At 43.4% G+C, this 16,128-nt stretch overlaps 1 protein-coding gene and 1 pseudogene across 1 annotated transcript in view; both read left to right on the forward strand.

The window, feature by feature from the left end:
* Positions 1–10,238, forward strand: part of LOC138042504 (PAN2-PAN3 deadenylation complex catalytic subunit PAN2-like) — an 11,578-nt gene extending 1,340 nt beyond the window's left edge. Inside the window, exons 4-7 of the mRNA XM_068888412.1 lie at positions 405–495; positions 8,069–8,223; positions 8,760–8,845; positions 10,082–10,238. Coding sequence (XP_068744513.1) covers positions 405–495; positions 8,069–8,223; positions 8,760–8,845; positions 10,082–10,238 — 489 coding nt within the window. The remainder of the gene's footprint in view (positions 1–404; positions 496–8,068; positions 8,224–8,759; positions 8,846–10,081) is intronic.
* LOC138040632 (PAN2-PAN3 deadenylation complex catalytic subunit PAN2-like) overlaps positions 1–16,128 on the forward strand; it is an 89,030-nt pseudogene that overhangs the window by 20,713 nt on the left and 52,189 nt on the right.

Below are 16,128 nucleotides of genomic sequence, written 5' to 3' on the forward strand. Positions count from 1 at the left end.
TGAGGAAAACTAACAACGTCTATGAAAGTAACATGTTTTGGACATGTGTCAAGCTGACATTTGCGTGAACATCAGGCCATGCATGGTTTCTCAAGTAACGGAGTCTGCTTGTCAAGTGAGAAAAATAGTCGAAAACTACTAGTTGTTCGCTCCTTGTCAGAGGCTCTCGCTTTCAGTTAATGGATTCCTCTATTAGATAGGGTTTCGCAGCAGCTTGCTGTCTCCTTTTTCTTCGTCTCATGGTCAAAGCAAGAAGCGACTAATCCGGGTTTGTCATGCTCACCGCTATTCTCCTTCTTCAGTTCGGAAAGGAAAAAAATACATTTGAGCTATGGCATCCAGTTATAACCAACTAGAAACACCTTACATAAATTCACTAATCTTTCTCTTTCATCTTTTAACAGAACGACGCGGTTTATTTCTCATTAGACTGGAAAATACCGTGTGCTGTTGTATTCACTCGAAGAGACATCAATAGCCGCCATGAAACAACAAGTAAGTTAAATGGCCGGACGACATATACGAATAGCTTTTATGTGCTCTTTAGGACTTTCAGTTGTTTTGACATCGGACGTCTGTGCGGGACGTCGTGCCTTCAAATTCCGGCCGGAGCAACCGTCAGGGTTTTTAAATGACTGGGAAGAAAGTGTTGTCTTTGTAATGACAACATTCTTTAAATGGTTGGACTTTCAGTCCTCCCGGATGTTACGAAAAATAGTATTGCGTGACAAGCGTTACTTTCTAGACGCTTCGCGAGAGTTCGTAGTTTGTTTATATTTAGGTTTGTACGTAAGCGTTTCTAAATCGGTGTGTTTTGTAATCTTTCTATAATTAGATTCATTACTAATTTAGAAAGTTCTAGAAGTTTATTGTCCGAGTATATAAGTAGACGAGTCCAAACGGAGTGTTTTTCTAACTAGTTTTTCACAAGCGAAGAGAGTTGGCGTTGGCCGTGTTTAGTCAAGTGTGACGGAAGCTGTGTGCATTCAAGTTGGCGGAGGCCGTGTAAGTTTATTGAGTACGTGTTGTTCAGAGTTTTACTTCGTGGAAACTACGTTCATTTTGGAATAAATCTTCTTGTTGTTGTTCCGACAACCCTGCGTTCAGATTAGTTTGCAAGCTACCTCTCCTCTAAACATTCGAACTCGTAACATTGGGGGCCTGTCCGGGAGAGGAATTCATTTGTTTGCTGACTACAGAAACCAGGAAAGGACAATTCAAGAAGGAGTTACGCCTAAAGTAAGAAGAACTGTGCAAGAGAGTATATTGTGTTTTTGCTGTGACATACTGCTATGGAAATGGAAAAGCTTTTGCAGATGGGGAAAGAATTCGGATTGCAAGGAGAAAAGCTTCTCGAGTTTGTGAGGGAAGAGGAAGAAAAAGAAGAAAAACGCAGACAATTAGAGGAAGAAAAAGAAGAAAAACGCAGACAATTGGAGGAAGAAAAACAAGAAAAACGAAGACAATTGGAGGAAGAAAAACAAGAAAAACGAAGACAATTGGAGGAAGAAAGAGAAGAAAAAAGGAGGCGGTTTGAAGAAGAAAAGGAAGAGAAGCATCGTTTACTTGAAGAAGATAGAAGAAGAGAAGACGAGGAGAGAGAAACTAGGCGACAAGAACGCGAACTAAGAAAATTGGAGATGGAAGCCGAGCTGCTGAAACAGAAAGAGGCTATTGAAGCGGCAAAAAGAGAACATGAGCTGGAAATTGCACGTTTGGCTGTGGAGAATGCTGACGGACGTCCTGAAGTGAGAGAGGATCGGGCTAAGGCACCTAAACTCCCCTCGTTTGTTGATGGTAAAGACGATTTGGACGCGTATTTGCAGAGGTTCGAGAGATTTGCCGAGACAGCTAAGTGGAAAAAAGATGGATGGGCATCGAAGCTCAGTGCTCTGTTGTCTGGACGGGCACTAGAAGTGTATTCACGTTTATCGGAGGACGCAGCTAAGGATTATGACAGGGTAAAGATTGCGTTAATGAAGAGATATGACCTTACCGAAGACGGCTATCGTCGAAAATTTAGAGCATCCAAACCAGAAGTTGACGAGAGTCCGGAGCAGTTTATCGTGCGACTGGACAGATACCTGTTACGTTGGCTAGAGCTTTCGGATACTGCGCGAACCTTTGATGGTCTTAAGGACTTGATCGTGAAAGAACAATTTATTGACTCTTGCCCTAAGGATTTGGCAATTCACCTGCGAGAAAGGGCACCTGAGACTCTAGCAAAGATTGCGAAGATCGCTGACCAGTACTTGGAGGCTCATGGTAAACATTTGTTCAGCTCAGCGAGCAGAAAGCCAACAGTACAGCCTGAGAGGGACGAAGCCAAGAACATGCAGATTAATCCACCAGCTCTGCATTGCTTTAAGTGCAACACCCGAGGTCATAAAGCTGTCAACTGCCCAACCCTAACAAGAAAGTGTTTCCTATGTGGTAAGCTGGGACATGAAGCTAGAAACTGTCGATCAGGTGGACGCAGATCAGGAGGACAAAGTAAGGATGGTAACCCTGTGCAGCGTGGTCAAGTAAGTGCCAGTTGTCTAGTTCAACCACCTGAGGATAAACCTACTGATGAAGAAGTTAAGGCCTGTATTAAAGATGATAAGTTGCTGTTAGCCTGTGGTAAGAAGATTCCATTGTTGAGTAGTGCTTGTATTGAACCGTTGACTGGAGTGAGAAGTAAAATGCCTGTCGTGAAAGGTAGAGTTGGAGAGAAGCCTGTTGATGTCCTGAGAGATACTGGTTGTAGTGGAATTGTAGTAAAGAGGGATCTTGTGTCTGAGGATCAGTTTACTGGAGAATTTAATGTTATGCTGCTCATTGACAATACGGCAAGGAAAGTTCCTATCGCAAAGATTGATGTTGATACACCTTATCTCAAGGGCCAAGTGGAAGCGCAGTGTCTTCCCGATGCTGTTTATGATTTAATTATTGGTAATGTACCAGGCGCAAGAGCCGCTGACGACCCGGACCCAAGCTGGCAAGTTCCTGTACAAGAAGCTTGTGCTGTAACCACAAGAAGTCAAGCTAAGAAAGCTGGAGAACATATTCCGTTGAAGGTACCAGATACTAAAGAAGGTCCTGTAGTTGATAGAGAAAAGCTCAAGCAGATGCAGCGTGATGACGAGAGCCTACAGAAATTTGGGAGAAAAATGACGTAGTTGTGAGAGGCCAGGCTGAGATTTCATTTGAAGTGAAAGGTGGAGTTCTGTACCGTGTCTACAAGCACCCTTATGTGAACGGAGGTAAACCCCTGAAGCAGGTTATGGTTCCTGTGCAGCTGAGAAGTCGAATAATGGCACTAGCGCACGGATCGATCATGGGAGGTCACATGGGAATAAAGAAAACGACTGATAAGATTCAAAGCGCGTTCTATTGGCCAGGCATTCAAGGGGACGTGACTCGTTATTGCAAGTCCTGTGATGTATGTCAGAAGACAGTTAACAAGGGTTCCGTATCGAAGGTTCCCCTAGAGAGGATGCCATTAATTGACAAGCCGTTTAAGAGAGTAGCAATCGACCTGGTTGGACCTATTGTTCCACCGAGTGAGGACGGTCATAGATATATATTGACATTGGTCGACTTTGCAACTCGTTATCCTGAAGCTGTCCCGTTGAAGAACATTGATACTGAGACTGTGGCAGAAGCGTTGGTGGATATTTTTAGTCGTTTGGGAGTGCCTGAAGAGATCTTGAGTGACCTTGGTACGCAGTTCGTCTCTGAGTGTATGAAGGAAGTGACGCGACTTTTGAGCATTAAGCAGCTCACCACCACACCATATCATCCTATGTGTAATGGCCTGACGGAAAAGTTTAATGGAACAATGAAGAGCATGTTAAAGAGATTGTGCAGCGAACAGCCAAGACAGTGGCATCGCTATATTAACCCGTTGCTGTTTGCATATCGCGAAGTTCCCCAGGAGTCTACTGGTTTTTCGCCGTTTGAATTGCTGTATGGAAGATCGGTCAGAGGACCTATGTTTATTCTCAAAGAGCTTTGGACGAAAGAGTTGGAGGAGCCTGAAGTAAAGAATAGCTATCAGTATGTGTTTGAGCTACGCGAGAAGCTTGAAGATACCGTCAAGCTGGCGCACACCGAGCTTCAGAAATCCCAGAACAAAGGCAAGCATTATTACGATCGAAAGACTAAAGTCAGGAAGTTTGTACCTGGAGATAAAGTGTTAGTGCTGCTACCGACCGACCACAACAAGCTCCTAATGCAGTGGAAAGGTCCATTTGAGGTCAGTGCTGTAGTAGGTCTCAATGATTATAGAGTGAGAGTCAAAGGAAAAGAGAGAGTTTACCATGCTAATCTACTGAAGAAGTATTTTGAGCGAGAGGATCCTGTTTCCGTTGGAGCAGTTTCTGTTGGAACGAACGCTAACATCTGTAAGAACGAACATGTTGAGGGTGAAGTAGAAGAAGTTGACCCTGTGGATAGTATTGATTTTCTGGAGATTGGTGGTTATGTCGCGAAAGAGTCAGTCAATGATGTGACCATAGGAGATGATAACCTTTCTCATGAGCAAAGAGCAGAGTTCATGGAACTCGCAAGTGAGTTTCAAAGCTTATTCACAGAAGCTCCAGGCACAACAAGTTTGGCTCAGCATCATATCAAGCTTACATCCGACCAACCAGTTAGATCAAGACCATACCCAGTACCGTATAGCTTAAGAGAATCGCTGAAGAAGGATATTACAGACATGTTGAAGATGGGAGTCATAAGAGAATCAAGTTCGCCGTATGCTTCGCCTGTTGTAGTTGTTAAGAAAAAAGACAATTCAAATCGTGTGTGCGTGGACTATCGTAAACTGAACAAGTTAACCGTATTTGATCCTGAGCCTATGCCAACAGCTGAGCATTTGTTCCAGAAGTTGAATGATGACAAGTATTTTACCAGAATTGATCTGAGCAAGGGCTACTGGCAAATTTCTATTCCTGAGGAGGATATACCGAAGACCGCTTTTGTCACGCCTGACGGATCGTATGAATTCCTGAAGATGCCGTTTGGTATGATCAACTCCGCAGCGACCTTAAAGAGAGCCATGAAGAAGCTATTGCGTGGACTGGACAACGTTGAATTTTATTGGGATGACATTTTGGTTCACACCCGTACGTGGGAAGAGCACATCAAGGCGCTTCGAGAGTTGTTTAGAAGACTATTAGCTGCTGGAATGACCATAAGACCGACTAAATGTCTTTTTGGAGTCAACACCGTTGATTTTCTTGGTCACCGTTTGGAGGAAGGGTTTATTGGTCTTCATGAAGACAACGTGACGAAGATTAGAGATGCTCCAAGACCAACTACTAAGAAGCAGATAAGATCGTTCATGGGTTTGGCTGGATATTACAGAGATTTTATCCCTAATTTCGCAGCATTAGCAGCCCCGCTGTCAGACCTCACGCGTAAAGGCCAACCTAACAAAGTTGAATGGGGTGAGGCACAGGAGAAAGCCTACCTGAGTATCAAGGCCCTCCTAACAAAGGAACCAGTCCTTCGACTACCAGACTCAAAGAAAACCTACTTTCTGCAGACTGATGCTTCCGACAGTGGTATTGGCGCTGTATTAATGCAGAAACATGATGACAAGCTATTCCCCGTTTGCTACGCAAGTAAGAAATTGTCAAGTGCAGAGCGTAATTATTCAACCATCGAGAAGGAGTGTTTGGCCATTGTGTGGGGATTCAAAAGGTTTCATCTTTATCTGTATGGAGTTCCCTTTGTGCTACAAACAGATCACGAGCCACTAAAGTACATGAACAGTGCGAAGTTTGCTAACGGACGCCTAATGCGTTGGGCTATGTTTCTTCAGAGTTACAACTTCAGAGTTGAGGCTATCAAGGGATCTGAGAATGTAGGAGCAGATTATCTAAGCAGAGTAGAGGAATAACTTAAGAGACACTGGACTGCCTCCTCAGTTGGTACTATCTAACTAATTTTTCGTTGTTAGTAGAAATTTAGGAAATTTCTTCTCAAGAGGGGGTTATGTTACGAAAAATAGTATTGCGTGACAAGCGTTACTTTCTAGACGCTTCGCGAGAGTTCGTAGTTTGTTTATATTTAGGTTTGTACGTAAGCGTTTCTAAATCGGTGTGTTTTGTAATCTTTCTATAATTAGATTCATTACTAATTTAGAAAGTTCTAGAAGTTTATTGTCCGAGTATATAAGTAGACGAGTCCAAACGGAGTGTTTTTCTAACTAGTTTTTCACAAGCGAAGAGAGTTGGCGTTGGCCGTGTTTAGTCAAGTGTGACAGAAGCTGTGTGCATTCAAGTTGGCGGAGGCCGTGTAAGTTTATTGAGTACGTGTTGTTCAGAGTTTTACTTCGTGGAAACTACGTTCATTTTGGAATAAATCTTCTTGTTGTTGTTCCGACAACCCTGCGTTCAGATTAGTTTGCAAGCTACCTCTCCTCTAAACATTCGAACTCGTAACACCGGATAAGGACTTTAAATCGTAGGGCTTGTCTCACGGCACTTCTGTGGGACGGTAAAGAACCAACACACTGTTTGAAAAATAGGGCAAATAGTTTCGGGTGTTATGGTCTGTGATTTCAGAACTTGGGGTACCTGTGGCACTTGTGTCGAGAAAAAGAACGAGCCTGATGCTCTATTCGAACGACTAAATCGCTACCACCCTAATATTGTTTTCACTGTCGAGGAAAACCCCGACCATTTTCTCGATACTGCCTTTAGTTATACCAACAAGTTCAATTGCAGCGCCTTCAAGAAACCGGGGAAACTACCAACACATTGGAAATCTGAGGTCCCTACCAAGTGGAAAAGGAATTGCATCACTAGCGCACACCACAGAGCCAAACGCATCTCTACCGATTTTGACAAGGACATAAAAACTCTAGAAACTTCTTTCATCAATGCAGGTTATCCGAAACGTTTTATTTCCCATACAATCAACAGCTTTCTAAACGACTCGCCCCAAGATGACAACATCATTCCGAATTTTCTCTTCGAAGAACGAAAGAAAGTTTTCATCAAGCTCCCTTTTTGCGGTAAAAACGAAAAACTCAGTAAGACGTTTATTGAAAAACTCAACAAGTTCACTAATTTCAATTTCATTTTTATAATCCTGTGGCAAACGAGGGAAATCAAAACCCTCTTTAACAACAAAGACAAAAACACTCACAGATCCAAAGTTGTTTACAAAGGTGATTGTTCTTGTGGCGTTGATTACATTGGCGAGACTGTACGAAACCTAGCAGTACGAATTGCGGAGCATTCAAATCCTGCTCACACTTCTGAACCTGCAAAACACCTGCGGGAAAACCCATCACATGCTTTCACTTGGCGTGTTCTCTCCTCGGCACAGACTTTTCACAAGCGTAGGATCGTCGAGGGGCTAATGATCCAACAATTCCGCCCCAGTTTGAACAAACAAGTCATTTCTTATGTCTCCAAACTTTTCCCTTTGGGAATTACATAAGATATAAATGTACGCGCGGACGTTCACCCATTTTAACCCTGATGATGGCAAACAGCCGAAAACGTTTGGTTTGAATATTTTAATTTTTTTAACTTTTAGCCTTGTATATAGAATATAGTGTCTTATATAGTTTATGGAAAAATTACTCAACTTAAAACGACGTCGACTCAAAACGTTTCTCGAGTCGTTTTTCGAGTCGGCTTTGTGTACGTCTTTAGCTATATATATATGTAGTTCCTTCCGATAAATTTTTTTAACAATTTGTTTATTTAAGGGGGATAATTTTGTACACCAAAAATTATGCAATAAAAAATATAGATCACCATGCTCGTTTACGAGTAAAACGTCGTGCCTGTCTATCTCAATTTCTTAGATCGAAAGGACAAAATTCGCCATGTTCTTCGAATGCGTGTGCAACTTCTCTCACGTGTTTTGAGAACTATTTCAGCCTGTATGATCAAATTTGCGTGAATTGCAAATTTGATCCAATTTATAAATATTGACACACATATGCGCAGTACAGGATGCGCAGTGCAGTACTGAGGAATCACTTTGATGCCCCAAACTAATAACTTTCATTCTAATACTATAACTTATTAGTTGCCATTATTTTCCTTTGCTTGAACAGTCAGTCAAAGAATCGATGACAGCGTACTTTATCAAGATGTTTCCCTTGTAAGGAGGGGAAGTATATCCCGGGAGTTCACACCCTTGGGGACGGATGAACTGCCTAGCGAAGGGGACCTCGTTGGATTGGACGCCGAGTTTGTTACACTGAATCAGGTACCCAGTGGTTTCTGCTGGTTCTTTACAGCCTCAGTCTCTCTTTACTCTCGAGGATTTCTCTTTACCTACCTGTATTATAATATTGTACATCAGTGGAACTCGAGGTTTTACTGTTACAGCGTATCTTGAACAAGGTGTAAGCGATCCGGGGGAGATAATTCACATCGGTCGTCAAACTTTGTTTTAAGCTAGTCATGACAAAAAAGCAAAAGAAGTGTCTACTTTCGGCGACATCAACATCAGTTTGAATTAATGAATCTTTATTTCACACTTTGATAATTTCGACTGATTAGCATTATGTATTACGAGAAAGAAAATTGATGGAAAACAGATATTTAAAAGAATGAGAGAGGCTGAGGTTTTCAACTTGGCCACTGCATATTGAAGATGGTTACAAGGTCTGAGTTAAGTTTGTTTGCTTCTGTTTTATTTTGTGTTAGCTTTTTCATCCACGGCAATGTTAAGCAAAAATTCACACCTCAATCGAACCGAAGTTGTTACTCACTGTCATCATTTTCTTTTGATTCCTTCAGGAGGAAGCTGAAATAAGAAGCGATGGAACGCGGTCGACAATAAAACCCAGTCAGATGAGCGTAGCACGTGTTTCAGTTGTGCGGGGGTAGGATTATGCAAATTCCGTTCTCACCCTTTCCATGAGAGGCAGGTCAAAGCAGGTCATGTTACAGCGCTTTCAGAGATCGAAGCGATGAAAAGCGATGCGAACAGAGACCGAGGAATAGACGGACATTTCTAATTGCTGTAAACGTGGTCGCTCGTGATACAGGGTTTTGCTTTGTTCAATGAGAATAATTTGAATTATTCCACTGAAACATTTTAGCTCTTGCATGATTTTTGGAGACGAAGTGTTTTTTTTTTTTGCGGAACTCCTCGATATGTCCAGGATTGCCCGTAATGAGATGTAGATTTAAATAAGCATCACGAAGTGTCCTCTTTCTTCAACGTCACTCGTGTCTCGGAATACAGACAATTTATGTCGCAGTGTCCCCCAAAGGCTGCTTATCAAGTAAACATAACCAGCTGCATTTACCCTCACCAAAAGTAATCCGAACCCCCCTCCCCCTCCCCCAAAGGAAGAAAAGCCTAAGCCTTAAAGGGACACTTCGTGATGGATGTCAAACTTGGGCGTGCATCTAATTGGAGTCATTTCTGGACAAAAGTGCAGAGAATAGCCCTTTTCACGGTTAGTTTTTCTCATTTGCATTACATTGTAATCTAGCATGTATTTGAGGCAATTTCGGACTATTTTGTAGTTTTATCCCGAAATTGCCTCTCACCCACGTTAGATTACATTGTAATGCAAATGAGAAAAACTAACCGTGAAAAGGGCTATTTCCGAGAATTTATGCGGAAACGACTTTGGACTAATAATTCAAAGGTATTTTTGCGCGGTTTACTGAATATGCGGGAAAAGCAGATTTTAACAAGTGCTATTGAAATCCAACAAGAAAATTGGGGGTAACGTAACCACGCATTTTCGAAGATAATTAATCAACAATATTCGCAAAAAGATTTAAAATACAAAGCAATGTTGGCGTTCTTTTCCAAATTGAAGCTTACTTGAGAAGCTTACTTGAGAAAAATGCGTGGTTACCCCTAATTTTCTTTTAATTTGGATACCAAGGACACTTGCTAAGTTCTTCTTTTCTCCCCATAGTTTTTAACGGCGCAAAAATATTCCGGTAATAATAAGTGCCACCCATAGGAAAGCCGAATGTCTCGAGATGCGCCGAACGCATGCGCAATAACAATATTAGGCACCGTCCTTAAAAGGGGCACTGCAGCGTGTGTAACCATGAGTTTTACACAGCTAATTTATTTTATCTCTGTTCTTCAGTAACGGGCCATTGGCTGGTGTGCCATTTATAGATGATTATATTTCAACGCCTGAACAAGTTAGTTTGTATCGGAGAACAGAATTGTCCTTGGCTAGAGAAAAGAGAAAAAATGTTGATAAAAGGAACTACACTGGAGAGTTAACAATCTATCTTTAGTTCGCCCTCTTCCCTGATAGTTGAGGGACCTTGAAATCTACGACAGTGACGTCATCGAAACATCAACAAGGAACTTAACGCTTGATTGGCAAAATTTTGAGCTTTGATTTTTATCCAAAAGCTGTTTACTTTGAGTGTAAGTTTTGGATTTCACGGTCCGCCATTATTCACCTCAAAACTCACTAGCTTAAATTTTGAATGGCGTATATTTGTCCGGACTACTCGCGCTTCATCTTTCACAAAGAAACTTAGGTCATGGTTGTTCAAGATTCCTTCATAATCTCAGCTTTATTACATATAAGGAGGTATTGTAGTTGTAGTTGTAAGAAGATCACATCTGTTAGATCCAAACGCCTGCTCATTAGCGGGGTTGCATTCCTCTCTTAGGAATGCAGTTGTCAGTCTTTTTAATTAGGAACTTAGTGCTTAATTTATTCGTTCTCTTAGAGGTATTTAAGGCTTAATTTAGTCATTTCTAGGGTTTTCGATCAGTCATTTTCGCTTGTGAGTAGTTCTTGTAGTTTCGCTTTCGGCAGTTTGTTACTTTCTTCGCTTCAAGCAGTCAATATTCAGTTACCAGCTCCTAACAAATTCTTAACCGCTTTTCGCTTTCACCGCATGGGTTGAGTTCAGTTGAATGAAGAATAAAGCGTGTTTGAATTTTATCGCTGGAGTCTTGTAGTTGTAAGAAGATCACATCGTTAAGAATTTGTCCTGAGTTTGCCGAGATTTGATGGCGGCGAAAGAAGATGGTCCCGGTGGTGGTGATGTTGTCTTTGGCGCTGCTAGCGCGGCACTAGATCAAGTTATTTCACTCGAAGACCTTCGGCGGCTGAAGAATTCCAGATCTGGATATCTCTCGGTAGTTACAATTAAAAGGAATGAAATTCAAGTGTTGCTGTCCCACGAAGGGAATGCCTCTCGCGTTAAAGAGAAAATGTCAGAGTTTGTTGCTGCATTCGCTGCTTTCCAGCAAGCTCATGTTGTATATATGTCGTACCTGTCTGACGAGTCGAGCATTTTGAGGTGCCATGAATCTTTCGAACGTGAGTCTGTTCGAAAGGATGACTTTATCCACGAAGTTCAAGGTTGGATTAAAAGAACTGAGGAAGTGGCGCGTTTAGACTCTCAGTTGCAACCAGAAGACTCTGCAAGTCAGATCGTGTCGAGAACCTCAGCCTCCAGACTTTCTAGTAGAAAATCTCATCGTTCTTCTCGCAGTGGTTCGCGTGGAAGTAATGTATCTTCATTGTCCGTGGCCAGAGCTAAAGAAGCTGCACGTGTAGCAGAGTTAAAAGCGGAAGAGGCGGTTCTTCAGAAGAGACAGCTACTAGAGAAACAGAAGTTTCACCTTCAACTGGAAGAAGAACGCTTAACTCTAGAAACGAAGTTGGCTAAATCCCAGGCCCGTGAACAAGCATTAACATCCATTGTAGAAGCTGTCGATCATCCGTGTCCTTTGGAACGTAAGGAGACCGCTCCTAAACCACGCTTGGTTGCTCCTGACCCCATAAATTTAGAATCGAAGCCACGTAAAGAAAACCCGCATTTTCCGGAAGAAAAGCATCGCTCTAACCCTAACCCAGAAGCAGCAGAGTGGCACCATCCCCCCTTGCCTATTAACAACGAAAGGGCTGTTTCAGAGTCCTCAGAAGTGCTTTCTTCGCCAAGCGAAAGGGCTTTTCACGAAATGTTAGGACTCCATCAGCAACAGAACGCTCTTCAACAGCAACAGAATAAAATTGTGGAGATGCTTGCAATACAACAGAAGAAAAGTTCTCTCCCTCAGCCTCGTGTCCCTATCTTCAACGGAGACCCCATGGAATATGAACCCTTTGTAAGAGCGTTTGAGAGTATAATCGAGTCCAAGACGTCAAGCAGTAGCGAAAGGCTCTATTACCTTGAGCAGTTTACTAGTGGAGATGTGAGAGAGCTCGTGCGATCGTGCCATTATCTCCCACCTGAAAATGGTTATCAAGAAGCTCAACGACTGATCAGGAAGAAGTTTGGTGATAATTACCACGTTGTAGCTGCATATGAAACCAAGGCATTGAATTGGCCCGATGTGAAAGTAGAGGATGGCCAAGCCCTAAATCGATTTGCCATTTTCCTTATGAGGTGCAAGAATGCCATGGAGAGTAGTAGGTACCTAACCAAGCTTGAACAACCCGAAACCATTAAGAAGTTATCTCTGAAGTTGCCGTTCAGTTTAAGAGTAAGATGGCGGCGCTTGGTAGATGAAATCATGGAGGATCAAGGAAGGGCTATCCGGTTTAATGACCTCGCTGAGTTTGTCGACCATGAAGCTCGCGTAGCCACCAACCCTCTCTTCGGGAAGATTGTCGAAGACTCTAGGCCTAGACCTGATACACGTCGAGGTCTCTTGAATAAAGGATCCCACGAAAAAACGAAAGAAAGACGTAGTTTTGCTTCGCATGTTAACAATTGCCTGACCTCACCTACCACCAGGGAATTGCCAAGTTCAGACTTACCTCCAGTAGAAGAAGTCTCTTGCCTTTATTGCAACGATCATCACGCCCTAGAGAGCTGCAAATCTCTTAGGAGTCGCCCCTACGGGGAACGAATCGAGTTTATGAAGTCTAAGCGTCTTTGCTTCGGTTGTTTGTCCACTGAGCACATAGCAAGGAATTGTCCGAAGCGGAAAACGTGTGCAATTGTCAATTGCACAAGAAAACATCCAACAGTTCTCCACACGACTTCTGTTGCACGTTGCCCAGAAGCTAACAATGCCACAGCAAGTTCTTCGTCTCGCGAGGAGGTTCTGCGTGTTCAAAGTGCTATGGTCAATACAGGCGGAAGAATTAGTCCCTTTGTTGGGACAGACACCTCGAGGACAGCTATGGCCATTGTTCCAGTTAAAGTATGGCCTAAAGGAAATGGGACACCTGTAATCACTTACGCCTTCTTGGATAGCGGCAGTTCTTCCACGTTTTGTACTGAAGCCCTAATGAGACAGTTAGGAGTAAATGGCCAAAGAACTTTGATTTCTTTAACAACGTTGGACAGAAAGAACAGCCTCATTGACAGTTTCGTTGTGCAAGATCTGGCTATTTCCGACCTGGAGGAGAACGTGTTTGTCAAATTGCCTCCCTTGTACACAAGACCCGAGATTCCCGTATCAAAGGAGGATATCCCAAACCAGGTTGATGTTGACAAATGGCCACATTTGAGTGGAGTGTATTTGCCGGATGTAGAAGCAGAAGTCGGTCTCCTAATAGCCAGTGACGTCCCGCAGATCCTCGATCCTCTAGAAGTGAGGCATTGTCAAGATGGCGGCCCTTACGCGTCCCGTACAATTGTAGGTTGGGTTGTGAATGGTCCCATAGGGTGTCGTAGCCACCGCTCACGCATATCCAGTTTCTTTTCTAAGGCTGACAACGATCTCAACCAGATGCTGAAGGACTACTACAATGGTGATTTCCCCGAATCCAGTGCAGATGATAAACCTGAGATGTCCCAAGAGGAGCTGCGTTTCTTAAAGGTGCTAAATAGTACGGCAGTTCTGAAAGAAGGTCATTACGAAATGGCTTTGCCATTCAGAGATCGTGAAGTCGCGGTGCCAAACAATCGGGTACAAGCTGAGCAGCGAGCGCTATGGCTGAAGCGGAAGCTCCATGGTAACAAGAACCTGTATGCTGACTACAAGGTCTTTATGGCTGGGATTCTAGAGAAGGGCTACGCCCGTGAGGTTCCTGTGCGCACGCAAGCTCTAAACTGTGTAAAGTGGTATACCCCGCACCACGACATCTACCATCCTCCCAAGCCTGGTAAAATACGAGTCGTTTTCGACTGTTCTGCTAAGTTTCAAGGAAAGTCGCTCAATGATCTGTTGCTCAAGGGTCCAGACTTAAACGAACACGTTGTTCGGTGTATTGATGAGGTTTTGCCAAGAAAGGATAGCAATCATGGCGGATATTGAAGCGATGTTTTACCAGGTTAGAGTAGCCGAAGAAGACCGAACCTTTCTCCGTTTCCTGTGGTGGCCTGAGGGTAACCTGGACGAAAATCTCGAAGAGTATCAGATGGTTGTGCATTTGTTTGGAGCAGCTTCATCTCCAGCATGTTCTAACTTTGCCCTGCGAAAGACGGCAGAGGACAACAGCGACCACTTTCCAAGGGAAGTTGTAAGCTCGGTTTACAAGAACTTTTATGTAGACGATTGCCTGAAATCTTTACCATCAACTGGAGAAGCTTTACAACATGCAAGTGATTTGAAATGTTTGCTGTCAAGAGGTGGATTTCATCTGACCAAATGGGTTAGTAATAGTCGCAGAGTCCTTGATGCCATCCCTGAAGCCGAGCGCGCCAAAGAAGTAAAGAACTTGGACCTTAGTAAAGAAAATCTACCATTCGAAAGAGCCCTTGGAGTTCGATGGTGCATAGAAACGGATACTTTTGGGTTCAAGATAGACCTGAAACATAGCCCACCCACACGAAGAGGTATCCTTTCGGTTGTGAGTTCAGTTTATGATCCTCTTGGTCTCGCTGCACCGTTCGTGTTGCCAGCCAAACGCTTGCTTCAAGATTTATGCCGGGAGAAGCTAGGATGGGATGATGCGATCCCCTCAAAGTATGAGGTTTCTTGGGAACGATGGTTGGCAGATTTACCCAAATTGTCTAAATTCTCTGTCGAACGCTGCCTGAAGCCAGATGGTTTTGGTGTCATTACGTCCAGTCAGCTACATCATTTTGCTGATGCATCTGAAATCGGTTATGGGTCAGTTAGTTATCTTCGTCTTGTCAATGCCCACAATGAAGTCCATTGCTCTTTTCTCTGCGCGAAGTCACGTGTCGCTCCGTTGAAGATGATAACGATCCCTCGTCTGGAATTGTCTGCGGCGGTAACAGCTGTTAAGCAAGACAGATTATTGAAGAGAGAGTTGGAGATCTCAGTCAATGCAAGGTCGGTCTTCTGGACGGACAGTACCGCAGTTCTGCGCTACGTCAAGAATGAAACAAACCGGTACCACACCTTTGTTGCCAATAGAGTGGCAATTATTCGTGACGGGTCCCAGCCTAATCAGTGGTTTCATGTCAATGGCGATAATAACCCTGCTGATGACGCCTCGCGTGGTTTGACGGCAGATATTTTCCTTCGTCAAAGTCGTTGGTTAACGGGGCCGGCATTCCTTTGGAAGCATGACAGCATGTGGCCAGCGCAAGATAAACTATTTGGCGAGATTGCAACTAATGATCCTGAAGTGAAAAGAGAAGTTCGAGCCGGCGTGTCTTCTCTGAGCACCCCTAAAAGTCCATTATTGCAGTACGCTAGCAGATGTTCCTCATGGTCTCTCCTGGTGAAAGTCATTGCCTGGCTTTTCCGTTACAGAAATAATCTCCTCAAGGCGAGTAAAGGAGACAAACCACGAAATGGCAGTCTTATGCTTATCACCCTTGAAGAAATCCAACGGGAAGAGGGAGAAATTCTAAAGCACGTCCAACGGCAATCCTTCCCGGAGGAAACGGCAAATCCTAAGAAGCAGGTTAAGAAGAGTAGTCGCCTTTACAAGCTCGACCCAATCTTTGTGAATGGTCTGTTGCGCGTGGGTGGTAGACTTCGCAACTCTACGTTGTCTTCAGAGTCAAAGAATCAGATTATTCTCCCGAAAGATGATCGCGTGAGCAGATTAATTATCGATCATTATCACAAGGCGTGTGGCCATTCTGGAAGAGAGCATGTTTTGTCCCTCATCCGCGAAAGATTTTGGATAACTCAGGGAAGTTCAGCCGTAAAGAGTGTTCTCGCAAAGTGCGTCATATGCCGACGTTCACAAGCATCTCTTTGTCAACAGAAAATGGCTGACTTGCCAGAAGATCGCGTTCGACCTGATAGACCACCGTTCACGTCAGTTGGCTTAGATTTCTTTGG

Source organism: Montipora capricornis, chromosome 3, assembly GCF_036669925.1.
Source record: "Montipora capricornis isolate CH-2021 chromosome 3, ASM3666992v2, whole genome shotgun sequence".
In the NCBI taxonomy this organism is placed as follows: domain Eukaryota; kingdom Metazoa; phylum Cnidaria; class Anthozoa; order Scleractinia; family Acroporidae; genus Montipora; species Montipora capricornis.